General features: G+C 37.5%; 1 protein-coding gene across 2 annotated transcripts; it reads right to left on the bottom strand.

The window, feature by feature from the left end:
* Positions 1–1,985: 1,985 nt before the first annotated feature.
* Positions 1,986–27,626, bottom strand: TMX4 (thioredoxin related transmembrane protein 4). 2 transcript variants are annotated; one of them, XM_030022433.2, is made up of 8 exons: positions 27,397–27,625; positions 18,549–18,664; positions 13,645–13,690; positions 12,382–12,510; positions 11,360–11,405; positions 9,010–9,111; positions 6,652–6,715; positions 1,986–5,338 (listed from the first exon to the last, which is right to left on the bottom strand). In XM_030022433.2, exons 1-8 carry the CDS (start codon positions 27,588–27,590, stop codon positions 5,052–5,054), a joined length of 984 nt encoding a protein of 327 aa, XP_029878293.1. In that variant the 5' UTR covers positions 27,591–27,625; the 3' UTR covers positions 1,986–5,051. The 2 variants fall into 2 exon arrangements, with proteins under 2 accessions (XP_029878293.1, XP_029878294.1); XM_030022434.2 differs by lacking the exon at positions 9,010–9,111 and having other exon boundaries at positions 27,397–27,626.

The raw sequence follows: 27,626 nt of genomic DNA, 5'->3' as shown, positions 1-27,626 counted from the left end.
TTCAAAATTTCAAGGTAGAAACTTAAGCTTTTTGACTGCTCCAGAACAGCCATCAATTATCTTCATATTTCCTCTATAAAAATGGAGCTTATGTTTGTCTGATTGCTTAAACAAAGTAATTTTCAAAGCCCAATCAGATTTTGCCTGTAATATTCCACCTGCCTGTTTTCATGGGGAAAATTTCATATTCTCACATCATGAGACAGAACAAGAAGCAGCTGATTAAATAGTGAAACAACAAAACGCTTGCAAGGGCTTCATTTGATACCATTCCCCCTTCAGCTTTTACATCAGGAAATCAATGCAATGGAAAAGAAGAAAACTGAAGTGAATGGCAAATCACCCAACCCATGCAGCAGTTCTGTTCACAGTGAAAGGCAGTTCAGGAAACTCACCCGAAGAGAATGAATCCGTGTACTGGATCCAGTTGTCGTCCACATCATTCAAATACATTGCAGCAATGGTTCCTGGCAGTCACTTCTCCCTCCGGCACAGCTGGCCGTAAGGCCTATTTCTTTAGCAACAACTGCTTGCTGTGAACTACAGTGAGATGTGCTATTTAGATCCATACACTTCTTTTTGATCACATCAGTAGGGAGAAATGTACTGCTGTCCTCCAAATCCCAGACAGAGTTAGCACACGATTTTCAGAGTTAGTGGATTTCTCGGCAGGGAAGGGGGGGGGAGAGCTAACCTAACGTAGGGGTACTGAGGTGAAGCCCTCAAGGATTCAGAGTTACATTATTTTGCCTTGCAGCCTGCATTTGAACCCCAGCTGCATTTTATACCTTCAAGAGTGTACTGCTCAGCCCAGAGTTCCTACAGTAAAACCCTCCATCTAGGTATGCTTCTTCCAAGCATTTTTTCACTCATGTAACAAGGAAGCAATTCATTAGTGTACAGGTTTGTTTTAGAGAGTTTAAGGAATCTTCACAAGTCCACAAGTCACAACCTCTATTATTAATTGGAAAATAAGTATTAAAAAAATAACCTTTCCTTAAGTACACAGAAGAGCCATCTACACTTTGAGAAAATGAAAACTAACTACAAGATTATCATAAATACAAAATTTATATGGAATTCCAGTAAAAATACCCATAGTATAAATTTGCAACACTTTCACAGAAAAGACAATCCTGTTCAACATTTCCATGAAGAAAGCCCACATAACAAGTGTTGCCCAGCACAGGTGCAGCATATACAGAGTATTCCAAGATGCGCATAGAAGTTTCACACATATCTCGAGGACAAGAGTTTTGAAAGGCTGTATGTATTTCTGGCCTCTTTAAAAAGTAACCCACTGGATTTTTTTAATTACTTGCTTTTAAGCATTCATGTTCAGATCCATCAGGGACTGGTTTTCAGAGTGGCATGCATCCCATTTGAAATTTAAATTGGTTCTCAAAAATCTTAAGTAATTTTTGACATACAGCTCTAGTTTACAAGTCTTGCAGCCCTATCCTTAATCAAAACATTTTTAACAGTGTTAGCAGCAGCTCCTCCAAGGACATTTTGTCTATACTGAGGTTGCAAGAACAAGTTCCATTTTTTTTAAATTAATCATAACAGAACAGAGATAACAACACTCAGATTGCACAAAAGGCTGATGCTGACTTTTTTTTTTGGAAACACACCAAGTTTAATATTATCATAATAGTCTAATTAGTACTATACTTGCATGATTTTTTTAGTGGAAAAAGCCCTGATTCTGGAAAGTATATTAACATTACACTTTTACTGCACAGCTAGTGGTCTTTCTGTTAAACACAAATTTAGCCTTTACAGTGTTTGCTACTTGCTGTTTGCCGGATAAACATTAGTCAGAGTTGAGTATCTCCAGTATCATGCTACAATATTTTTCCTACAAATATAAAACTACGTTGGAGGTATCAATGGTTGCACAGCACCTGTTCTTCTACAGTCTTAATCACAATTTAGTGATCTTCGTGATACTCCAATGCATGTCAAATACAGTCAAACCCAAGTTAGCATTAATATTCCCTACTTTATTAATGAAAACACAGGAGCAGTGACATACATATTATGTTCAAAAAAACCTTAGAAGCCTAGTACAGCTCATTTCCAGACTTACAAGACAGATCTATAAAGAAATGAACTGCTGTCACTTGCTGCCTGCTTACTTAATCCCTGCTCATCAGTGAGTGATCTTACAGATAGGTCTTTTAAGATGGAAAATACCTAATATCTTCATTTTAAATAATCCAAACTTAACAGTGACATGGAAAAACAGAGGAAATGTAAGCAGATACTTCAGAGAATCACCACACAAAGGAGCTTCTGATCTTTTTCACAGCATCTCATAAACCATGTATCTTACAGGACAAAGTATCATTTGTGGTTTTTGTTTGTTTGTTTTAAATTCAAAGACACTGTAATGAAATGCAACTCTTGTGAGAACACCTTGTTTGTCTGAACATTCAAAAAGCCCAAATACCTCATATCTTGAGCACTGAAAAGAGGTACACTTGACTTTTTAATACTTCATATTCCCAACAGCACACAACAAAGCCATTGTGAGGTATAAGGATATTCTGCATGTTTTAAAGCTAAAACCTCTTTAAACAGCTGAAGAGGATATTAGATGACTGGCTCCATGATATTACAAAAGTGAAGAGAAATTGAATCAAAATTTAATATTGACATGCCCCCTCCTACACACCGAGTATCACAAGACCCTATGCGGTATAAAATATCCCCTTTGGTACACAATCAAAGCCATCACTGCCCTCAATCTGTGCTGGATACAGTCCCACATATTTTTCAGCATCTGGTAGTTTTGGATCTGTGACTGAGGGGATATGTCTATTCTTGTCTTATGCAAGTTCATGTAACTGAATATACACACACTGACTCGTGCTTGTCTCATGAAATATGGTTAAAGTCTTGTTTTTCTTTTAGACTTTTATGAGCTCCTGATGCACAGATAATGAAAAAGAGCAAACACATGGTGGAAACAACAAATCTGTACTCTGAGCTTTTAGGTACACAGTTCTTCCCTCCAGACTACAGTGGCCACAAAGTTTTCTTAATTTTTGCAAATAAAAGCTTAGCTTGAGTTTGGGGTTGGTTTTTGGGTTGGTTTTGGTTTTTTTCAGAAAAAAAAAAAAGCTGCTATGTACCTCAACTGAGTTCTGCTGTCTGTAAGCTTCTATAATTGCTCAGTTACATGGGACAACACCCAAATAACACAAGACAAACTTTTCTCATTATAGTGCAATGTATGTATATTATCAACTATATGTTTTCACAAATGTGAAAGCATATTTATGTGTCCACTATATGAAATTCAAGCTCCAGACTGAGAACGTTCCTTAAGAAAATTCATATTCAATATATGCAGTGTAATTTTGTTCTTTACACAACTATAACAGACAAATGCAAAGTTTCTACCATATAGTTCCAAGACACAATATGCAACAAGACACAGACAGGAAAAGTTAAGCTTTCATAGTAAATATGCCCTTTATGAGCATTTATTAAAAAACAAACAAACAAACAAAAAAAAAAAACCAAAACAAAACCACCCAAACCAAAACAACTTTCAACACAAATTGGCCCTATTAATCTCAGTCTCAAAGGAAACCAGCATTTTGCACTTGCAACTTCTCTTCTAATGAGAGATGATTTCATCTCAGATTACTCTTTATTCTTGAAGAACAAGATGAAATTCATGCATGTTAGCAAGGTTTATGCAAAATATATATATACACACATTAAAAAAAAATCAAGATTAAGACATCTTATGCACATGATCACACATCAACAACGTAGGAACATACAGGATCTCACTGTAGGGATTCCTTACCAAAAAAAGCCTTATATATTAACCAAGTCAAAGCAGGGAAATACTGATATCTCTAATGACTTAAGTCTTCTAATCATACCTAAAGCTGTCTAGCTGGCAAGCCATTTTCACTTTACACAGTTCAATAGACACATGTTTATCTTGATATAAGTAGCAAAATCAAAAGCTTCTCCCCACTACCCACTCGTGTCCCTCTCTTTTCCTAACATGCCGATTCCAGTGACAAAAAGTAGAAACGCAATCAAAGGTAAAACCTTAAGTGCCTCTTCAGTTAATATTACTAAAGCAGTTTGAGTTCTGCCAAAAGTATTCTGAGTTGGAAAGGGCAGAACTGCACTGCATATGACAAGCTTGTATTGGCAAGAAATACACAACTTACTGACTGCAAAGTGAATACTTCTTGCTACAATCTCTTGGCGGGGGGGGGAAGGGGGGGAGAATAGAGTCATGCTTTGGCAAAAATCCCCCCTGACCAAAATAATTTCCTTTAAACCTTTTAAAAGTTCAAACATATTTTAAACATTTAGCTGCCACTCTTTCTCGGCCTGAGGTTTTCAATTACTCAAACTCCTTGGGTCAAAAACTCAGCTGACAAGCTTGAGCTGTGCAACATGCCTCTGAATTACCAAAAACTGAAAAATCTGGGTGCGTACTGTATGACAAACTTTCAAAACAAACATTAATAAAAATGAAAGAGAAAGGTGCTTCAGTTGAAAGTGATAAAAATAAACACATCGTACACAACATTTTTAATAGAAGACTAGTAAGGTGCCTTCTTTCACTACTGTATCACTTCTCTGGTGCTTCTGTGGCATTTGGAAACAATAAACATTCAGACAGAACAGTCACAGTCCTGCCGAGCTACTGTAAAGAATTAAAACTCCTGATCTTGCTTAGGTCAATACTTAAAGGAACATAAGCATAGATTACCATTTTACAGCTGGTGAACTGAGACTGTTACACCCCTTTTCTCTTAGAAGACTTCAAAGAGATAAAATACACTTATTTTGATTGTCATGGCTAAAGTTATGCAACTTTATGCAACACACAGCCTATGTGCTTATAAAACAAAGCAAGCAAGTATTAGTGTAAAAAAAAGAGAAGCCTGCTGACAGAGCAGAGGTTTTGCGTAAACACAAATGACAAATCAAGTGTAAGCTTCAGCTTCAGACCCAGGGTCTGATTCTTCTTTGGTCCAAGTGTACAAAATACACCACCGAAAAAACTATTGTCCATTATCAGCCACCTGACTTTTACGCTGTCTTACTGAGCTTTCAGTCTCTGGATCAGCTAAAGGTTGTTCACTTAAGTCTTCCATTTCCTCTTCCCCTGATACTTTTCCAAGTGCTAAATCCTCCTCTGAGTCATCAGCACTTGAATTTGCTGCATCTTCTCCATCTGAGAGATCTTTTACATCTGCAGTCTCTTCCGCATCATCTGCGGAAAGCTCTGCAGCCTCCTCTGGTTCTTCTAATGCTGCATTCTCCACATTATCCTTTGTAATTGCTTCTTCTAAACAAAAGAGGAGTTTCAAATACTGAAGTTAGACTGAATCTGAGAACGATGTCTTTTCAAGTTACATCACCGCGTATGTATTCTGAAATATTCATAAATGTTATTATTGAAAACTTGTACAGGACTATTTTCCTTATTTTTCAATTATTCCAAATAAATCTTCAGTAGTATTTCTCCTCCATTTTCATTTGGTTTTCTTGCATATCAGGCATAGATAGCTTCCATTTTGTTCCCCCAAGTTACAAACTAAAGACAGATCAATTTTACCTGACTCCTTGAAGAGGTATAATTATCAAACAAATCAGTGGGAAAGTGATAAGGTACTGGTAAGCTCTGTCAGGTAACAGCTGCTGTTGAGTCAACCAGCCAATTGGGTAGCATACTGCACAAGTATGCATAGGTGCATTTTTCTTTTGATACTGATGAACATCTAAGATTTTGAAGATGGTAATTTTGCACACTTACAAATTCTAGATTTGGCTAAAGTCTTATTGGCAAGTGTCACAAATGCACCTTCATCTTCAACAGCAAACCAATACACACAAATGTATGCAATTAAAAAATAAGTTTTTAATTACAGTCAAGTTTTGAGTCCACTTAATAGCACAAACATACCAAAAGGTGTTCTGGAGCTTAACACACATATGGTGCTGACAAATGACTTTATTTCGTGTGCAAGTTTTTGCCTCGCATATTTGTAGGGAGCAGAATACTATTCAGAAGCCCTTTCACTAAGGATCAGGAAGACGTATGTTTTCTTCTTTTATTTGAAGGAGATGCAACACCTTCCCTCATCCCCACAGCTGCAGTCTCTAGATTAATTTGATTCCCGCTATCTCCTCCTTTCCCCAACCAAAAATTATGTAGAGAATTTTACAGGTTCAGAATGTTGCATCTCCTAATGCAATATACAGAGTGCATATTAGGATGTAGAAGTGTCCTCCCAAAGCAAATTCCCTTCTATATTTAAACAACAAGTCTAGTGAATATGCACCCGCACAAAATACACAAACTCCAGTATCTTTCTTCAAGACTTCCTCATTTTGAATGCATTTAGTCTCTTCACAGCTGTGGAAGCTAGAACAAATTACTGTTGGTTTGCAGTGGGGTTTTTTTGGTCTGCTTTGCTATCCTTCAGGTGGATGCTTTGACATCAGGATTTTAGAGCCCAACATACCAATCTTTGTCAGTGTGACTAAAAGTAATACCTGGATTATTGGCTCACATCTAAGTTCTTGACAGTGTATTGCCCTCCCTCCTACAAGTTCACATTTAAACCTACAGTATCCCACCCACTTAAGAGTTCTTACCAGATGCTTCAGCTCTGTATCTTGACTTGGATGGGCAAAGGCAGTCTGAAATCAAAACCAGTATCTGTGTAAAGGAAAATAGCATTTATTAGCAAATCATCCCAGCAGCCCCTGCACTATTAAGTATTTTCCCACTCATCCTTTTTAGATAGACATACAATAAAAGTTAGAAAATTATATTTTCTTGCTCAGAGATAAGAGCTAAATAAAAAGACAGGAAAAACTGCATTCTCAGTGTGTACCAGCCAACATTCTCTGCTTTCTACTCCAAATTTTCTGCCTCCTACTTCCCTAAATTTACTCAGTTTTGAAATGGCTTGCATCTTAAGAGAGGCCCAGAACACAGTTGAAGATTTTTTTATTTATTTAAAACTTATGAAACCTTCTTGGTCAAAATTTTCTGTATTTTGGGATGTTATTCAATTCCTACCCCGACTCCCCAGTCCACAACGTGTACTTCCACCTTTTGTGCTTGATTTTGTCTTTTAGGTTTTTTTGTTGTTGTTATTCAAAGCAGCCTAGTGTGGAACACATACAATCAAATTGCAAGAAGATATTTATGTCTTATTGTCATGTGCTAAGAATAACACAGCAGAAAGAGATGATACCATGTTAAAAGAAATACATTTCAATCATTGAAAAGCTTTTTAGAAAAAGCTGAAAGATTAACCTTACGGTTTTTCAGCTTTTTCATGTTTGGTTTTTTTTAGTGAAGGAGGAAGAAATGAAGTTTTTTTTTTTAAATTATCATATTCATTTGCTCCTAGTTACACTAACTTGATTTGCACTCATTTGGGGATGAAAATCTACCATCTAGAAAAATGCAGCTGTTTAAATTGTATAATGAAAGACATTTGCTCATATATACCAATTCAATTAGGTATAAAAAACGTGGTTTTGCCTAAATACACACACTGCTTTGAAATCACTTCCCCATACTACTGAGAAACATAATTACGCCTTTTTTCTTCACTTCACTAACACTAATATTTGGGCTGAAGGGCAAAGATCCAAGTGCCAGAAACAACTTTACACTTCCTACATGGAATAGTGACTTAGCAGGTAGTTAAACCAGTTATCAGCATAACTGTTTTATACTGTCTTTGCAGTTGCAGAACATGCTTGTATAGACCAAGCAAATAGTCTGAAAGAACTTCTATTCCCATCTATATTTCCTTTTCCAGCTCAGTTTCTCATTTAATACTGATATTTGAGAGGTCACAGAGCCACATCATTCAAATATTCTGAGAGGAAATAATCCCAGCTCCACAGGTAAAGCAACTTAGAACTGTTTCCACTGAGGAAACAACACAGGGCTCAGGATATAGTCCTTAACATTCACATATATAGCTAACAGGTTTGTTTTAATAACCTTCCTGATGTTTTGGAAATTGATATATCAACACACCAGTTCTAGTTAGTAACAAGAGAGGTCAGATTTTTCAATTACTAATGAGAACTCAAACCAAAAAGATCACAGGGGAGAAAGAATTTAAGTCAGATTTTATTGAAACCAAGCTGTAACCACAAAGCTATGCCCTGGAATAGAGTAAATCAATTAAACCCCCAAATCTTCAAAGCCTTTAAAAAAATATTTCATCCTTTCATTTTGAATAACAGTGCAGCAGCATACTTACATTGCTAACTCCCACAAATACAATCTTATTCCAGCTAATAAAAATCTCTCCACAAAGCCTGTGTTTTTAGAAAGTTGGGAGTCTTTACACAATTCTGACTACACGCATTCATTCAGTCCTTAAGTACAAAAGTCTGGATACAAAAGGCCAATACAAAAATCACTTGTTTACTGGATGGACTAAAATCTAAATTGAAGCATGAATTTCATAAAAAGGTTAACTTTTTTGAGTGAACCAGTCTTAACCTTTACCAGAAGTAGGTAACAACACTGGAGAGTGGATCTGCAGTACTGAATATTTAAGAATTTTAATAGAAGAGAATAGACTGTTCTGGTTGGAAGGGACCTACAACAATCATCTAGTCCAACTGCCTGACCAATTCAGGGCTGACGAAGTCAAAGCATGTTATTACAGGCATTGTCCAAATGCCTCCTAAACACTGACAGGCTTGGGACATCAACCACCTCTCTAGGAAGCCTGTTCTAGTGTTTGACCACTCTCTCAGTAAAGAGATGCTTCCTAATGTCCAGTCTAAACCTCCTTGGCACAGCTTTGAACCATCCCCGTGCGTCTTATCACTGGATACCAGGGAGAAGAGATTTGTCATTAAAATAAGGTACTTCAGTACATCTTATCAGTGAAGTTTATTCTTTTTTTCACAAGTTAATGCAAAGCAAAAGTTCTAGGTACCTGAGAAAAAGAAAGTAATATGCTTTCTTACCAAACCCAGGAACAGGCCAATCAATAAGGTAGCTAAGATGAAGATTGCATAAGAAATCCAAACATGAATTCCAAGAGTACCAGTGAGGTAGCTATGAATTTGCTGGAAATGAGAAGAAGATACTTAATAGCTTCATACCTAACACCACTTATGATACTGCCGTCGCCATTACATAAATTGATATCCAATTAAGACCTTTCATTTAACAGTGTTTATACTAAAGTCTTCCCCCTCAAGCCCTAGCCATCCTTAAATGTCATACTATAATTCTTTTGACACCATTAAACCTTGTTGTTCTTTACCGAGTTGTTCACGTTAAAAGGCTTTTTAAGCAAAGGATGCACAATTCCTTCTTCCTAAGGTACTCAGCATTAGAGATGCCATACGTAATCTTACTGCAGATAAATGTATGAAGAAGCCTCAGAGCATAGTGGAAAGTATCACAACATTCTTGATCATTATATTGTGTAAGAAGGTGGCAACTGTCAGAGACAGACTATTGGGCTAGATGAACCCATGGCATGAACCTGCACATTTGTTCTTATGGCCTCTTTTGTAGGAAGGAGACAATACAGTAAACGTGCCCAATAACGATAGCCACAGCACCCATAGAAGTCTACAAAGCTGATTATTTAAAAAAGGTAACTTAAACATTTCAGAACCAAAAAAGAACCAAGTCAGGTTAAAAGCAAGTGTCCTTTTACAACCACCTCTCAAGTACACCACCAAGTGAAAAAAATTTAACTTCATGCAGAGCTTTATCCCCATAATTGTATCTGGGAAGCAGAGTGGTAGACACTTAAAAATTGCACAAGATCAAAATACATACTTAAATTTGGGAATTCATTCATTAACTAAAATTAAGCCATATAGTTCTTTTACTCAAGCTCTTTAGTTCTTAAAAGAAGCCACCCATTCTAAGCAGACAATGAAAAGGTGATTTCATTTATAAATTTAAAGAGAATAATCCAAATACAATACGAAGATTTCTTTGAAACTGAAGTCTGTTATTCAAACCTACAAATTCAATTGACTGAACCAAGCATCACATCGAGTCAGATTGTCTGGTAGGAAGTAAATTATGACATTTGATCTCTTCTAAGAGTATATCCATTAGAAAACAAACCACAATCAACATTTACAAAAGTTTAAATATTGAAATTCCAGGGTCTTTTTTTTTTTTTTAATGTTAGAACAGCTTCCAACATTTATTATAGCATATACAAGGACAGCACAGCAAGAAGAGTGATGAAATGTGCAGCTGAAATATTCATCAAAGCAGAAAGCAAATTAGAGAAGGTTTCTTCCCACAGCATTTAATCTTTCAGGAAGGAAACTAGACAGAGACAACATCATTACACAGCAACTATGGAAGTGAAACGTCAGAAGGCTATAAAAAGTTAATACTATTCAGTGAAAGAAAATCAGTTTGCAGAGGAAACCTAACAACTGAAAGTTCTGTTTGATTCTGGGTTAGTTAGATGCTTTCTGGAAGTGATACCAACTCTGTTCAAACTCTCTACTACATTTATTTTTTGTAGCACATGTTACAATATTAAGACCTTTTGCTACAATCAAAGACAGTCTCTCTGTCTCGGTTACACTTGATGATTTTAAGAAAGAGTACATTTCCTGACCAAAATTGGAAAGGTCTGAAAATTCTCAGTATTTGCATGCTACAGGAAAAACTTTGATAGCTCCCAAATGAAAGGGTCTTGAAATATTTTTAAGTTCAAAGCATACTTCAGCGTATGCTAAGCACTTCTCCTTTACTTCTGATAATTACTCATCCAAATTTGTTGTGTTCCTGTGTGAACGGCATTGACAGTTTGAAATCCAGATGCAGAAATTCTTACTAAAGAATAAAACCATTACCCTCTCTTCTCCTGTACAATACCCTAGATGCAAACAAACTACAGAAGAGCATGATTCACAATGCTGAAAATGAACCTGGATATAATCTTTAGTAATAGTATTAAGTGAGAGAACCTGGTAGATACTAAATGTATTCCTGATGTTTACAACCATTTTTGCTGCAGCTCTCAAAAAACTAATTTATCCTGTTAGCACACTTCAGCAGAACATTTTAACTATACCAAGATAACAAGAATAGTAAGTATTTTCAGTATTGATGATAATCTTTACAATCAAACTGCCATTTTTGGCATAGTCCATTAGTACCACAAAATTTATAGTGCAAAGATACTATACATCCAATGTACAGTAAATGTAAGGAAAATTTAACTCTGATAAAAGGTTAATAAAAATATTCAGTTAGGTTTTGACTTCTAAACAGATTATTCTAAGCATAAAAAGGGGGTATGGAAAACACTACCACATAGTTACTTACCCTGATCCATCCAGAGAGGTGAAATAGCCCTGCCATGCCATGCATCCTAAAAAACAAAGAAATGGAAGGAACAGGTTACAAGACAGACAGGAGTTGAGATACACAACAAACTGCACAGAAACCACAAAAACATTCTATAGACTTTCAAAGCCATTCAGGCCCTAGTAATTGTCAGAAGGAGGCTACTGCAAACAAGATTATGTTAATTTAAGCCAGCTCAATGCAAAGCATTGAAACAGTGACTTGAAAAGTAACATTTGAGCATAATCAAGAAATAGCAATTCCACAGCTTAACCCTGTGCAGCCGTAACCACCTTCTCCCCAACTCACAGCAGCATGCAGCCCTGTAGCTCCTCTTCCGACTACTAAATATCCTACAGCTCTTCCTCATTGTCAGATGAAAAATAAGGACACTCACTGGATGTTTGACATGAATTTACACATAATAGCTTTAGCCAGAATCAAATGCAGGCCATTCACATCTTTGGTTCATCCTTTATATCACGCAAGCATTCTGCGCTATTTCAAAGCAAATTCAATGCTCTGAAAACCAATTCTAATATACTGTGTAAGCACTACACTGTTTCCTATTCCAAGAGAGGACACAAGACTTCCCTCTAAACAAATAAACAAGAAATCCTTAAAGCTAAAGGCTGCCTGCCCCAAGTAGCCAGAAGTCGTGAAGTAATAATCTACATAAACGTGCATTTGGTTCCAGTACTTAGCAGATATTGAAAATGACACTTACATAATGCTCAGTGGCTGTACTTTTTTTTCTTTATATATTTTCAAAGATTATATAAACAAGCCTTAGCAGGCACAAACAAAAGCGGATGCAGAAAATAAACTGCTTTTAAAGGTGAGAAACTGGAAAGCAGGCTGTCAATACAGATTGCTTCTGCAAAGCCTACATGTCTAGGGAATAAAGGCCTTTTGTCTTGAAACTGTCAACATAGCACCCTTAATGAATAATAAGCTATAAAACATGTTTCTTGTTCATAAAAAAAAAAAAAAAGTATTACACTATAGAAGATGGAGACTTCCATCCTGCTACAGGCTCTACAGCTTCCCATTTTCTCTCTAAAACATAACCTTGAAGATCTTCCAATGTTCGTGAGCCTCGGTATCTGCGAAATATTCCATCATTTGCACTAAAAAACAGAAATATACAATAACACAGATATCCCTTAAACTGTATCTATGGTAAAAAAAATACCCAAACCAAACAAAAACCCATATACATTATAGATTTGACTTGCTCAGAAAGTTGAACACCTAAGCATTTTCAGTATGTTTTGAAACTGTAACCCATGATGGAAGGTCTCGGTTTTTAAAATGCATGAGCTTTTGCCATTTATTAAAACCGCTATTTTTCTTAAATATTCACTCGCATTACAGCAAATACAAAGCACATGAGGATAACCACCAAACCATTTTTTAGACACAACTCAGAATTAAAAGTGTGCATATATATATGTGTGTGCGTGTGTGTGTGTGTATGATATATATATGCACGACTCACAATACCATGACTTAATAAAGGGTTCAATATTTAAAGGATGACAGCTTCTTATTGGAGAAGATATACAGCAAACACTTCTTCTGATCCATTTTTAACAGTATTGATAACAGGGGAACTTAGTAAAGTCACTTAAACTAAAGAAAAGCCTCAGGTGAGGACTTTATCATACAATCAAAGCTCCAACAATAACCTGAACTGAAATCAAAAGTCAGTATTCCTTCTTTTTCCCCTGCATTTCAGAGTTACAGTTTAAAACAAGTGGCAAGTAGGAGTCAACAGCTACATATTGGTACTAAGTCAATAGATGAAGAATTCTAAGCAGTAAACAGAAGCAGTACAACCAACAGTGGAAAATTTCTGTACTGTTTTACATGCAACCTATGCAGTCCATTATTCAAGTGAGAAATTTTAGTGACACTTCTATACAGTCAAGTGTGTCTGCTCACATACAGTCAAGTTTCTAGAAGGCAATACTGCAAACTTGCACTAGTTTTTACAAATGCTATTAAATATTGTTTCCAGACTGAAAAAAGCATCACTCTTATCTAGGTACAAAACTGTTTATAGGAGAACCTTCCACCATAAGTTAAAAACACATACTTCATGTTCATTTAGTGCACTGAGCTCCTGAAAAATGTTTTAGGGATTGACAAAAGTGAAATAAGCCAGTTGTTCAGTACATCTTCCATGCCACTGTTCAAACAGGACAGGAAAAAAGAATATATACTGAAACAGACAACTGTTTCTAGTAGGACACACTTACTGGTAAATTGTAGGAAGTGTTGTGACAAAGAAACGACCACTCAAGCCTAGAAAGGGAAGAAAAAAAACCACATCAAACGGTTAAGTAAAACTGAAATTTCTCAGCATTCTGACTTATCTATAAACACCTACAGATCTGTATCTGTAGACTAGAAAGCAGCAGACTGCATAGCTTTTACTACTGTTTTGTAAATACAGGTTTACAGTTTGTGTTCAGAAATGCTACAAACAGTAACAGAGACTAAATACTGTTAACAAGTTAGGAAAAAAATGCATACCTTGAAGAATGTTTACTACAAGTAATTTTTCTATACATATTTCACTAATCAATATTTGCACACAGCTGAAGTTTTTGACCAGACCAGCAGCGTGCACCTCCAACCAAGAGCCACACAAATGCATCTATGTTCCAGGATGTTGTGTGCTTGTGTCTGTGCGTAGTCTCATCCAGATGACCTTTGTTTCATCCAGAAAGTTGGGCCACTAATGATAGCAGTGACAACAAAGGCTTACAAACTCTGGCCCCCCGATTTTCAGCCTGTAGCTGATTTTAAATGATTTAGAGCTGCACATTTCAGATGTCAAGTACTTCAAGTCATAAAATAAATTAATCTTTGTATTTGCTTGTTTGCTGTTCTGTAGGAAGGCTCAATCTCTCTCAAACATGACTGTAGCAAGACAATGTTTTGAATGTTTCTAGGTTCTTTTCCTTCCTTCCCATACATTATTCCTCTCTAGGTAAATACAAGTGGTATGCCAACACATTTATAATAAAGCTTGGGATGTCTCAGCATTCTGTTCTGTAAAATATTGCAAATTTAAGCCATGAGAATAATTTTTTACACCATCCAGAAGGGTGAGTCATATCAGCATTTTGATCATCAGACAGAAGACAGCAGAAAGGACAAAGAAAGGCTAAAGTAGGCCTTCAAGAGGCTGACGGGAATTGATCCCCACTGACTGGCAAATACATAATAATCTTTTGACAAGTATCACCCTAGACAGTGACAACATAATGCAACTCATAGGACAGAGAAATTATCCAAATCATCAAAAAGCAGCTTGTGGGGGAGAGATGTTTGAATTTCTCTGGCCTTGCACTAAGTACTGCTACAGAATAATAGATGCAAGTGCTTCCAGCTTCACTGCTGTGTTAGGTACACCAATGAAGATCTCCCAGTGTATGCCTTCACTGCAAAAGAGTCAGCCGAGAAGCATAAAGCTCCTGAACATCTCATAAGCGGGTTGTCTATATGACTCAGCTAAATTGTCAGGTGAAGATATCACTCTCTCCCTGCTCCCAAATCTGAGGAAAGTCAGGGCTACTTGACACTACCACCTCCTGAGAGTCAGAAAACCTGCAAGTGAGAGGGAGAACTCACCTTAGCGCTTAGTAATATTATTTACTACCCAATACATCCAACTTAAAGACTGCAGAAATGAAAAATGTGCTACTAATGCAGTCTATTTTGGCAAAAAAAACCCAGCAGACTTCAGAGATTATCAACCCCTAGATATGCAGTCTAATTCCATTAGTAAGGGCTACATTCCTCTAGCTAGCAATTGCCATTCAGATAAAGTACCAATGTAAAGAGTACAAATCAGTTATTTGACTTTTGCTTTTATAAAGTTTGTGATAATCTTTTGGGGAACTAAGTCTTTATTCAGCTTTCAATAAAGTAAACAGCTTTCTGCATCAGAAAGCTAGCCATAGAAAAGTATTACAGCAAGAGTTTCTGCCGTTGGAGACAGACATGTGCCAGACTGAACTAAGCCAGCTATTTTTAAAAGTTTCAGTAGTAATGCTTTTTCTAGCGCGAATTCCCCTACAGAATAGGCAAAAAAGGTTTGTGCGTTTTTTATTGTTTGGATTTGTGTTTGGGTTTTTTTTGGTTTTTTGGTTTTGTTTTTTTTTTTAGATGCTTAAATCAAACCAGGTGCAAGCATCTTTAAAGTTCCAAAAAGGAAATCGTCTTCATTTCAACTTTTCAGCTTTTTGCCTTTATTGCTATGAGAAGCAGGGTGGTAGAAAACTTCATAAAACAGCTAAAAGCTGTGCCAGCACAGGGAGATGTGAAGTAAACAAAACCACAAGTGTAACAGTAGAATTAATCAAGCAGAAGCACAGCTGCACAAGAAAAACTAGGTGGAGAGCCATAAAGAACACAATAAGCTTAAGAGCAGCAAAAATTATGGGAACACTGAAAGACCCTCTGAAGTTCTTACAAATGCTAGTCAGGCACCCAGAAAACAAAACAGCTAGCTTAAATCTCTCTTACCAGTAGCCTACCCTAGAGCAAGTACCAACAGTCTCAGAATGAACAATGAAATCTATAAATTATAGAATATAAAATCTGTTGCCAAAATGCATCTAAGCATCCCCAAAACTTTAGTTGGAGGTTTATTGCTTACCTAAGGCACCTCCTTAGATCAGTAAAACCAGGCGTGAGCCAGCTACAAAAAGCTAAGAACAGACAGTAAATTGTTCTGGTGTGTGTTTCATACAAACTTGAACTGGCTAGTAGTTTTAACTTGAAATACAGTTCAGCATCTGTTTTTGTTTGCAAATAAAAACCTGACATATATCCATTATAAAGTCAACATATAATCAAGAACAGGAAAAAAAACTTCAGTATTTGCACCCTGCCCCCAAAATACAGAGAATATAGATGCCATCTAAAAATAAAGCTGCTTTCATCAAACAAGTACTCAAAGATTACAGAAGACACAAGAAGTCTTGTTTTAAATCACAGGTAAATGTTGTGATTGAGAGCTTAAGAAGGCACCACAAATATACAGAACTTTGAGATCCAGAAGTGCCTCTATGCTCTTGAAATACTGAATGTTTCAATAGAAAAGATGAGGAAAGAATAAGCACTTTAAGACTAGCACATCAAGTGACTGAAATATGCTGTAAATCCATTAAGGCTCCGGTGCATTTATTCTTAGGGCATCTGCTGTAATTAAGCACCATGAATGGCTACCTTCTCCTGAAGGTTTTGGAAGTGCAATTTTACACAACTCTGCACTCATCTAGTGGTTTTCCCCTAATTTAACGCATTTTGACTACTTTCAATCTGATGAAGGGGTTACATAACCAAAGCTAATTAAGGTACCATTGAGCAAGCAAAAACAGGAGCTAGAGCACTTAAGCACACCAAGAAAGGCTGAAGCATAAGCCTATAGTAAAAATACCTCAATAACTTTGGAGAGCTTCCAAAGGAGCTCATATACATTCAACATTACATCAGCACCAAAGGTTAAATCTGTAATAAATCTTTGTTTTCCAGTTTGAGTATTCATTAGTTTCAGAAGTGGCTATGGTTTTCATGCTTTGTGCTGAACTGGATATTGTAGATATATTATGCATGCTCTAGTACAAATTCATCATTTTGGGTCAGTGCTTTGACACGCAGAAGTCAAACATCCTCAGAGGTCAAGACTCTCAGCAACATTAGAAATTCAAATATTTAAGGAATCTCTGGCTAAGTGTCACATCTAAGGTCTTAAGAATCTGACATCATTCAGCAGTCAGAAAAATTTGGACCAAAAGAAAGTATCAAGTACCTATCCCCTCAGGTCCCAATACTTCCGTTCAAGTTCTTTACCAGGAAGAATAATTCAAGATCTCAAGTATTTCATTTTTACAGCCCTCTGAAAGTGCATTTTTAAGTTACAGTCACATCCAAATGCCACAATCAAGACTGAAATCCTTTTTTTTGAACACTGCATAGGCAAAAAAATCCCTAATTGGGAGAAAATAACAAGATAGGATTATAACAGATCCCCATTTGCAGCCTTAACTCCAGAGTAACCACTATTTTGTTTATGTGCAGAAGCTGACTTCAAGTTTATATCTATGCAAAAATTTTTAATATTCAAACTCATCTGTTTAATAAACTGTTAATGATTAATATATGCACTAAAGGAGGGCCCCACATCAACAGCTTTTTGGCATCAGAGTTTTTGTATACTTCTAAACTTTTAACAAAACATTAGCCTACAACAGGTCTAGAACAGCTGGCATTTTCTTGTGAACTGAAATTGCTCTGAGACCAGAGTTTAAGTCATTTCCCTGTTGTTAACTTGATAAAGCTAACTTCTTCAGCATGTTTTCAAATAATAAAATGGATAATCAGTAAAGCTTAGCCTTTTTTAGTAACATCTTCCTAACTCTGTCAGTCTTTTGATATTGCTGATAAAATCTTATATCCCTTTGAAGCCAAAACAAGCATGAAGCATTCCCAAGAGATGCAGAGGTTTAAACAATATTGGTACTTGCTTACACAAACAGAGATCCAAAACTTTGAAGGGAGTCACTAAAGGAATAAATAAGATTGTGTTCATGCTTCTGTGGATAGTTAGGAAACCCTTTTTGTAAACACATTTGCATATGTGCATCACCAACAGAAAACAATAACATCTACACTTTAAAGCACCACTACAGTTAAACAAGACAAGAAAACAGCACCATCATGGAAACAGTTAAGAACTTATTAAAGCAGGCTCACACTGCACTAATGTTACCACACCCTGAAACTCTCTGTAACTGGAGGCTACAGAACTGAATTCTTCTGCAGACAGTTTGGAGCAGAGAGGAATGAGACAGGCAACAGCTTTCAGCGAAGTAGATTAAAATAGAGAATAAGCCCTTTTTAATACAGTATTAAGCCAGATCACTCCCCCAATTCTTTAATCCTTCAAACTGAGTTTATAAACTCAGGCTCACAGATATGAACTATATGGACAAACAAAATGTGGATAACGTTATTTTTATTTAGAAACCTCTTATCTGACTTGGCTGGTATCCCAGGTACTCAAGTAAAATAAAGCACACTCCCAGATACTAAGTGGTACTTATATTGAATAATTCCTTTTATTAAAACAGTCTATTTCATACTATACCTGGTTCTTGAGTGACATCCACCTTTCCCACAGTGATATCTAGACGTTCGCTTTCCTTTGCAAAACTCTCCCATGTCAATTCAATCTGTTGACAAGCTGGACACCAAGGAGCATAGCTAAAGGGGGAAGACAGGTTAAATATTTTAATATCCTTACACTTACAGACATTCAAGTTTATTTACTATACAGAGAAAATACAAACACATCAATCACAAAGGAAAAAACCTACAGTTTTTCTTAATCAAGTGTACTGAATAAGATGATCAAGTAGCTTTGTATCAACCCCTACGTTCCTCCTCACATTATTAAAACAAACACAAATCTCCACAGATTTGAGAAATTCCTATCCAAACCCCTCACCACCCGTGATTTATTCTATTTACATATGAAATAAATCCATTTCCATTGCAGCTGTCTGAATTATTGAAGCCAGGCTGTCCTCTGAAGTGGTATCCTTCAATGTAACATTTTGTATTGATTTCCCACATCTCAGAACTCTCAGAAATTACATTTGCCTTAGCCCACTACTCAATACATCAAAGCATGCCCTTTTTGATAGCACTCTTTAGAGATTTAAAAAGAGTGCACCTCAAACTCCTACTGCTCATACTGCCCGTCTTTCTCCTGTTTTTTCTCAGAATTAATTTCAGCAAAGTAAGAAAGCATGTTTCAAAAGCTGAGTTTTCAATACTACCAATTGGGATAAGCAAACCAAGTTTGCAGTTGTTATTGATAATATCAACATGGAGACAGAACAGCTAACACGAAAGGATAATATCAGATAATGCTTAAATGCTGATAAAACCCCATTTGCCATCTTTATGTATTTTACCCTAACTTGGTTCACAAAGTCTGTGTCAAACTTGTGCAGCTTTTAATGGCCTATCATATACGCAATTAAGGTAACACGGAACAGCTAGGTATAGCATGTAACTAAGCCATGGCAATTGCCCATACACAGACTTAGCCTTTTACAAATGAAAAGAGACCTTTACATGGTTTAACCTAATTTACTGGGGGGGTAGAGGTGGAAATGTATATATGCAAGTTTCTGATATTTTAAAATGAAAGGGAGCAAAAATAGTAGGTCTAGAGACACACTACTTCTCACATTACTCCATATATGCTACCACACTCCTCATCCACTGCTAACAACAGAAACAGATTTCTTCATGGGCAAAGGCCTATATCCTTAACAGTCCACATAACCACTACACTCTAACTGGGAACCTCTACAAGGAACTCCCTTACTCCTTCAGCTTGTCTGCCAGTACTATTATCTGACTTAAAGAGTGGCACTTCCTATTCTCTGGCTGTCTTCTGATCAGGAATGCTTACTTAGTGGCTGCAGACAGAGATCTCTCCAGCCATCCACAGATGTTTCACGTAAATAAGACTGAACCTAAACCAGGTAATTTCTCACAGAAGAGGTGGAATCAAATTTACTCTGAATGCTTTATGGTAGTTTTGAAAACTAAGTATTTAAAAAAGGAAAGCTTGCCATTTGGAAGTTAAAGATACAATTTAAAAATACGTGTTGTGTTTTACTGTACTAGGAATTTATGATTTTAAGTATGAAAGCTAATACTGTGGTTTTTTGAATCAACATCACTTTACATCGGTGTATTTGAAAACAGTCCATAAATCTTACCCTGCCAAGAAACAGCCCCTCAGTATCGTTTAAAAAGATGCTGGAAACAAGTCTCACATGCAGAGTTGTTTCCCGTTGTGCTGCGGGCCTACAGAAGGCTTTTAATACTCAAGTACAGTATCTGTCAAAATATTATTATTTTATTACAGTAGCTTGACTGGTAGGTAAGAAACTGCACACATCCATCACATGCTGCTGCTGCTGTTGCTCTAAAATTAAAGACAGAAGTCAGAATGTTTTCTAAATCCAGCTTCTCTAGATGTGTCAAACTCACACCATGAGATTTTCAAGATTAATGCACCCTTTAGCCTGTTCAAGGTACTATCTGATCTTGAAATAGAAATTTAGCCCATATCAACATTTATGCTTAAGTTTCACATTCATAAGCCTTTCTTCTAAATGAAATTAAGTGAAATATTCAATACACATGGCTAACATTTATATGATTATAAACATTTTCTTTAGCTCAAAGAAGCATTAAAATCCACCCATATCAAAGTTTGGCAGTGACAGAACATAGCAATGAACTTCACAAAAAGCCTTAGTTGTTGGCTTCCTAGTTTTTATTACCAATATTGGATGTGGGATGGCAACAGTCACATGTGATGCTACAAGATCCAGCCACTCAAGCTGAATATCGGCATAATCAGCCTTAAAATATTTGCTTTACATTCCTGAAATTACACATCCAATTTTTGCCAGTCAGGATACACCCTGTCCCCACATATACAAGAATGAACTTGCAATAGACATCAGATTTTTCCAAGAGTTATCACTGCTGTTTACTTCGACATTCTCACTTTTCTGAAGCTTTACTGTCTGCATTTGTTATGCAGCATTTGAAGCACTAAGGAATTCAGGAGTGCCTCCTGGAAATAACAAAAACATTCTACTGCCAAAGCCTTATTGTGCTTCCCTCTCAGTCTTAAAATACCTCCCCTTACACTTTCTGTTTCAATACAATACAGAAGTGTAAAATACTTCACACTTCGGTCACCTTTATCAAAAGTTTCAAAAAACTTTTTGCACCCTGAAGAACTGAAGCTTAAGGACTTACTTTATTTCAATACAGGCTTCTAATGAATCCTTTCGAACTGTGGCTCATTTGTATTTCTACAGGAGTCACAGTACGGCTACCATTCTTATATTCCCCAGGAAAAAGTAAGTAAATAAATAAATCTGTCAGAGCAGGAAAGTAGATCCATGTGTGTGCTCTGAAACCAGTCTCCATTACTTTTCATCAAGTCAGAAGATGCAAGACCAGGTCACTCACAAAAGCAGATGTAACCAAATTTCTTCTGCCATACTCTATGATTCTATGATTCTATTCTACTCCACAGACAGATCAGAAAATAATTAGCACCTTGTCAACACCACCAAATTTAACAGTGTTACGCCTTTAGCTTCTCCCTTTGCACAAGGGGGTACCTTTAGCTGTTAACTTGTTGTTTGTGCTGTGCCCTATGCCCTACAAGCACACCAAGAATACAGCACTCAGGTCTTTCCAATTTAAAAATCAAAGTCCACTGGAATTTAAATCAAGACCTGGGCACTTGGTTAAGGAAACAAAGTTTTCAGTAGCCTGTTACATATTAAAAAGCAATTTACTGATCTCCACCATTCAAAAGTCAGATTGAAAACAGCACATACCTATAAATTATACACTGCCAAGTTATTCACTGCAAGCAGGTATCACACATTTCTCAACATACACCTCATTTCTGACATTACCAGTCCTCTTACACAGCACAAAGTTTTACAACTGAAATATCCTCATACATTGTCTACCCTCCATACATAAGGAAACTAACATCTATCTTCTGGTCAGGTCCACTGAAAGAACAATTGACTTAAGTGGATTAAAATCACTATTTCAAAGTAGCCAGGTGTTTTCCAGTTCCTACTCCAATCCATTACAATACCTGAAACCTTTTCAGAAGGCATAAAGAAAGCAATCCAAAAGCAAAATTTTAAACTATTAAAAAGTCAAAGCAAAGTGTGTGTCTATCTCTGATCTAAAGCATAAAAGACCAAGCTTTGCCTTTCAAATACCAGTAACTTCACTGATGGCTGCAATACAAAAAAAAAAAAAAAAAAAAAACCCTAAAACCAGTAAAAGCAAACATGCCATTCAGTCATATCACTACAGAGTTGATCAGTAAACACAGAATGACTTTACTAAGATTTACTGATACACAGTTTCCAACTCCAAGCCACTCATCTCTCTTCTTGTAACTGCCTGACTAGGGAATTCACCAATTCACTCATTTTCAAATGAGTGTAACTGACTCCTTTTATCTGCTTTTCCACTGTCATTATCAGTAACTATCAGTGTTGAACAGATGTAACCTCAAATACCATTCTACACTTTGCTCTGATGGCAATTTCACGAAGTTGCAAGGATCTAGGAACAAAGGAGAAACAGGTTATAGATACAGGCATCAGAGAATTTGCTGAAGAGAAAACAGCAAAATAGGCAAGATGAAAGTTTCCCCTTTCAGTCTACTTTTTCTTGATTCAAGACACACAACTTTTATAAAAGGTACTGCTTACAGTAAACCAAGCTATTTGCTGGATTTCAGATTGGGAGTACTATTAAGATTAGAGGTGCATATGTTGAAACAGTACCTAATAGAACGGTAAAAATAGTATCAGAATGAAATAATTATTACTTTTATTCTTTTAGGTAGTTTTGCCTTATTGCTACAGATTCCATAAACATACCTAAAAAAAACCAAAAAAGACCATGCCTGATGTGTTTGGCTGTTACCTTAAGACTATCATTTAATTCGTTCTTGTTCCTAAATACAGATAGGTCTTGAGGCAGGATAGGCAGCTTTGTGATTTCAACAAAAGATAAGCTTCAGAAGGTCAACTATATGGTTTTAGTCTACTTTTCAAGTAAGCAGGTAGTAGCCAAAGATACAGAAGTTAGTCCCTGTAATCTACCAAGATCTATCTCATAATAATACATGCTCCGGAAGCTGACAAGAAGTTTCCTCCAGTGTGCCAAAACCCCTCCAAAACAGACAGGCAAGACCTCCCAACCCAAAAACAGTTGCTCCACAAAAGTTAAACAGGTTTTTTTTACAAATTGTCAAAGCCCTACCTACCTCAAAGAGCAAAGGAGGTTTCTTCCCTGCATTCTCCTGCCAAGTTTCACTTAAATGCCTTAAATCACAGATGGGCCTGCTGAAGTGACATACACCAAGGCACTGTTCTGGGGAATTTGTTTCAGTGTGCAAGCTCAACCTTATGAATTCCCATTTACTTCAGTAACCTGACATGCATCTCTTTTCCAATAATACCTGAATAAAGAGGAAAAGTAACTGTATACCGTTGTGGTGTGATGCACTACAAGCCAAACAAATTGTATTCTGTAAGATAACATTTTAAACTTCCAAGAACAAGATGAGAGCAAAGCAGGGTATATCATAGTTATTCAGCTCTCTAGTTTCAAAAACAAGAAAAGGATAACAGTACCATCTGCAATAAAAAAAAAAAAAAAGACCCCAACAACTTTCCATCTTAAGCATTTTTTTTAAAGATGGAGAAATTATTTTTAAAATAGAAAGCCAATCACTGAAAGATTATGTGAAATCCTTTAGAACTTCAGCAGACTAAGTTCCATCATTCTACATGGTTTTGTCCCCTTCTATAGTAGTAAAGCATCTGATACCAAGGATATTTCTGTTTCACATTTTCTCAGTTTCTGTTCAGCCAATGCACAGCACAGTAATCTGCCGCATGTTTGGTTATTAAATAAGAGTCCATGGATAATTTGGTCACTTCCTCAGAACTCAGTTCTGAAGCTGTAGAAGCTTCAGAACCAAAGCAGAGTTGCGGTAACTTGTTTTTCATTCCCCCCTGCTTTTTTTTTTTAGGAATATGACAAAGAAAAGCCTGGATACTAACAAATCAAGAAGAAATAACAGAAAATTCCCAATCTTATTGATCTCTCAATCTAAGTTGCAGTAATTGTTAAATAATTCGTGGAACTCTTCAGGAGTTTATTTACACAAAGTGTTTCAAGCCAACTATTTAAAAGCATTAAACTATGCAAATACCAAAACATTCAGCTACATTTTTAGCACACTCCCTTGAAACTACAGACAAAAGTGCTAGTGGGAGGACTGAACCCTTGTGATAATCTGGCCTGCTAGATAGCAGGACAACATTTAACAATAAATGACAATGTGTGTGTGTGTGTTGTTTGTTTGTTTTAATCTACTTCAGAAAGAGGATGTTAAATTAAGATCAATCAAGCTTGGAACAAGCTATGTTTATTTAAAAGTGCATTTTGCATTTGTAAACAGACCCGAAATTAGTTTTCTATATTCTTAACAGATAGAATATTAAGAATAAAGACAAAAAAAGAAAACTCCTCATCTTAACAAATCATTATCTTGCAGCTACAGAGTAGAAATAAGTCCACAAGGAAACCTTTAAAAACAGTTAATTCCCGCATCACACTCACAGCACTTCAGCACAGATCTGTATGCTGTGACAGTAACAGTAAGCAAAGTGTTGCAATGTCTTTCAGAGACATAAAATTATCCAGAACATTTTTATCAATGAAATGCAGCAGTGCTTCCAGTGGCTGCAATTTTGCCAGCTATGAAAAACTGAATATTTACAAAAAGTCAGCCAAGTACACACTCATCAGCTAGGAGGAATGAAGGAAGAAAAATCCTATTTCCACTACAAACCCCACACACAAGTAATTTCTGACTTAAGTTTCCCTATTTGTGCACCTGAGAACAACAAAAAAGTGGTAGCATGCCATAATTTGCCTACACTACTTTCACAGAAAAGTGAAACAGAAAAACTGACATTAAACAGAAGTACTAGTACCTATTCCTACCAGGGCAGAAGGCTTCAAGCCAGTAATCTAAAGCAGGTGACAGATTTTTTTTTTTTTTTTTTTTTAGAGATCCTATAATAACATGTACATTAAAAAAACCCATAACAATATGTACTGCTTGGAAAACAAAGGTCTTATAAGCAAACAGGAGGTTCTCTGAGCAAAGGAGGTTTTGATGAATGATACTGCAGTCTTGCCAACTGTCCTATCACACAGCATGGAAGGAATCAATGAACTGACATGCAGGACTCCTGTCAGGATCACCAGCTCTGAACCAGATAAAAATCAGTAGAAGTCAAAATCCATCAGCATGAAAACAGCTGCAAGAATCGTAAGAATCAATACTAGATCTCAAACTCCTGTTTAAACACGACTGGGAATCTCAAACTCTCACTAATTCAAGAACAGCAGCATTGAGTTAGCATCCTCGATAAAGACAGGTTCCTTCTCAGTTAGGAGAAAAGCAGAAAGCGCTAGACACATACCACAGAAAGCAGCATGGAGGACCAAGGATCTTTCACACATCAAACACTGTACATAAAAATAAGTCTAATTTAAGCAATGAAGCAACATGTACTGTATTCCGCTAGCACTAAAGCTAACTTTGCCACCATTGCTATTGTCAGCTACCTGTCACTCCAATCCAGAGTGCAGTGTTTCAAGTGGAGTAAAGACTCCCAAAGGATTTTAACTGTTCACTATCTCAGCCACTTCTGATTTCAGTCAGTTGTTCTCTTCTTTCTTCCTCAGGGGCATGCACCACTAATTATTTAAATATTTTCTCTTAGAAATAAAAACTTTGAGTCACCATAAATAACCTTTCTGCTCCTTAAGATTCACCAACTCATGTATGCATCAGTAACTTTCATACAAAAGCATCCACATAGGACTAGGATGTCAGAAGTGGAAAAATTTCAATTAAAAAAATAAATTTATTTTCTCCCACTCCAAGATCATCTCTTCCCCCACCTCGTAGAACATAATAAATTAAAAGGGGAAAAAAAAGAGACTTAAAGTCAAACCCAAATCCTTAGCCACACCAGTGGGCCTTCCTGGGTCTCTCAATCAGCTATTTCAGGATTGTTCCCATCTATTCACTGATTAATACCAGGTGTCCAGTAGGATCCTGAGCAGTAAAGCCCTAGGGGAAGTGATAGTCCCTCCCCCTAATAAGAGACTGAAGATAACTCAAATTCAATACTAAAACAAAACCTAAAGCAGCTGGGTAAGTATTTATAAGGGAACACAAGTTCAGATGTTGATGGGCAACCGAGTCTGTTTCACAGGCTACCCAGTCTGTTTCAAACTGTTCAAACTCAAGCACTTCCACAGAGGAGTAGCACACATGCCACAATAAAATCCTGTTTCATAGCTGCACAGCACACAGATATCATGTGAGCATACAGCCTACTTATACTACTTTTTAACTGCTACCTTAAAAAAAACCCTCAAGTTCCTCTTCCCCCTTCTAACTACAAGCAGGTGAGTTAGACTCCAAGAGCAAAACATCATGCGCTTTTCAAGAACAGTATCATGTCACTAGTGAAGCCATGACACTACGGTTTGTTGGAAGCACTTAAAACCCCAGCAGGCAATAGGCAAACCTCTCTAGCTGTCACCAGGATAAAGCAACAGCAGCACTGAAAAGTTAATGAAATCTGATGCATCTTCTTGAAAAAGAACTCTAGAGCAAGGCAGCTGGAAGTGAGGGCGTACCGGCATATTATGTAACACCACTTTGGAAACCTACTCCTGCTAAATATTACCTACCAAACTCAGCCTTCCTAGCTTGCACAGAATCCACTGAAAGTCCCGAACGGGTAAGCGGTGCAAGGTGCAGTGCGTGACACTACTCCCCAGCAGGTAGTTCTCTCAAATAACACCGCTGACAGGCTCACTGAAACGTGCCCGGTTTAACCTTGGGGCGCTCGGGCCCTCTGTACCCGCACAGGACGAGAACCTGAAGGAAAGCTACTTTTATCAGATCCTCTCAAATAAGGTGAGCACGAATCTGGAAGCTCAGGGGTGACAACGCTCGGTGGAAGAGGGGATCATAGGCCTTAGGTATCCCTGCGTGGTCACCCCCCGGCCGCCTCCGCCCGTGCCCCCCCCCTCCCCGGGCCAGCCATTGCAAGCTCCCGCACTTCCCTTCGTGGGGTGGGAGGGCCGGCACCGCCCGGTCCCTCTGTCCCCGCACTGGAGCAGGCGTTACTGGCCATGCCCGCTCCCCGGGACAGGCGCCGAGCTGAGGCGGGAGACGCCGGACACCGCACACAGGAAAGCCCCCCCCCCCGGCTGCCTCTGAGGCGGGCGGGAAAGCCGCTGTTACTCACAACTCCAACATCCATTGGCCCTGCAACACCAGGCTCCAGTTGGAGCCGCCCAGCACTTGCACGCGGCTCCGCAGCTCGCCCGGGCTGCCTGTCCGGGAGGAGGAGGCGGAGGCGGCGGGACCCAGCACCGCTGCGAGGAGCAGAGCGGCCGCAGCACAGAGAAACCACCGCCCGCCCCTGCAGCCCGCCGCCATGTTCAACCTGCCCGCCCCAGGAAGTGAGGGCGCGAG

This window comes from Aquila chrysaetos, chromosome 8 (assembly GCF_900496995.4).
Source record: "Aquila chrysaetos chrysaetos chromosome 8, bAquChr1.4, whole genome shotgun sequence".
NCBI lineage: Eukaryota > Metazoa > Chordata > Aves > Accipitriformes > Accipitridae > Aquila > Aquila chrysaetos.
The sequence above is the reverse complement of the archived record's forward strand: the minus strand, read 5'-3'. Positions and strand labels throughout refer to the sequence as shown.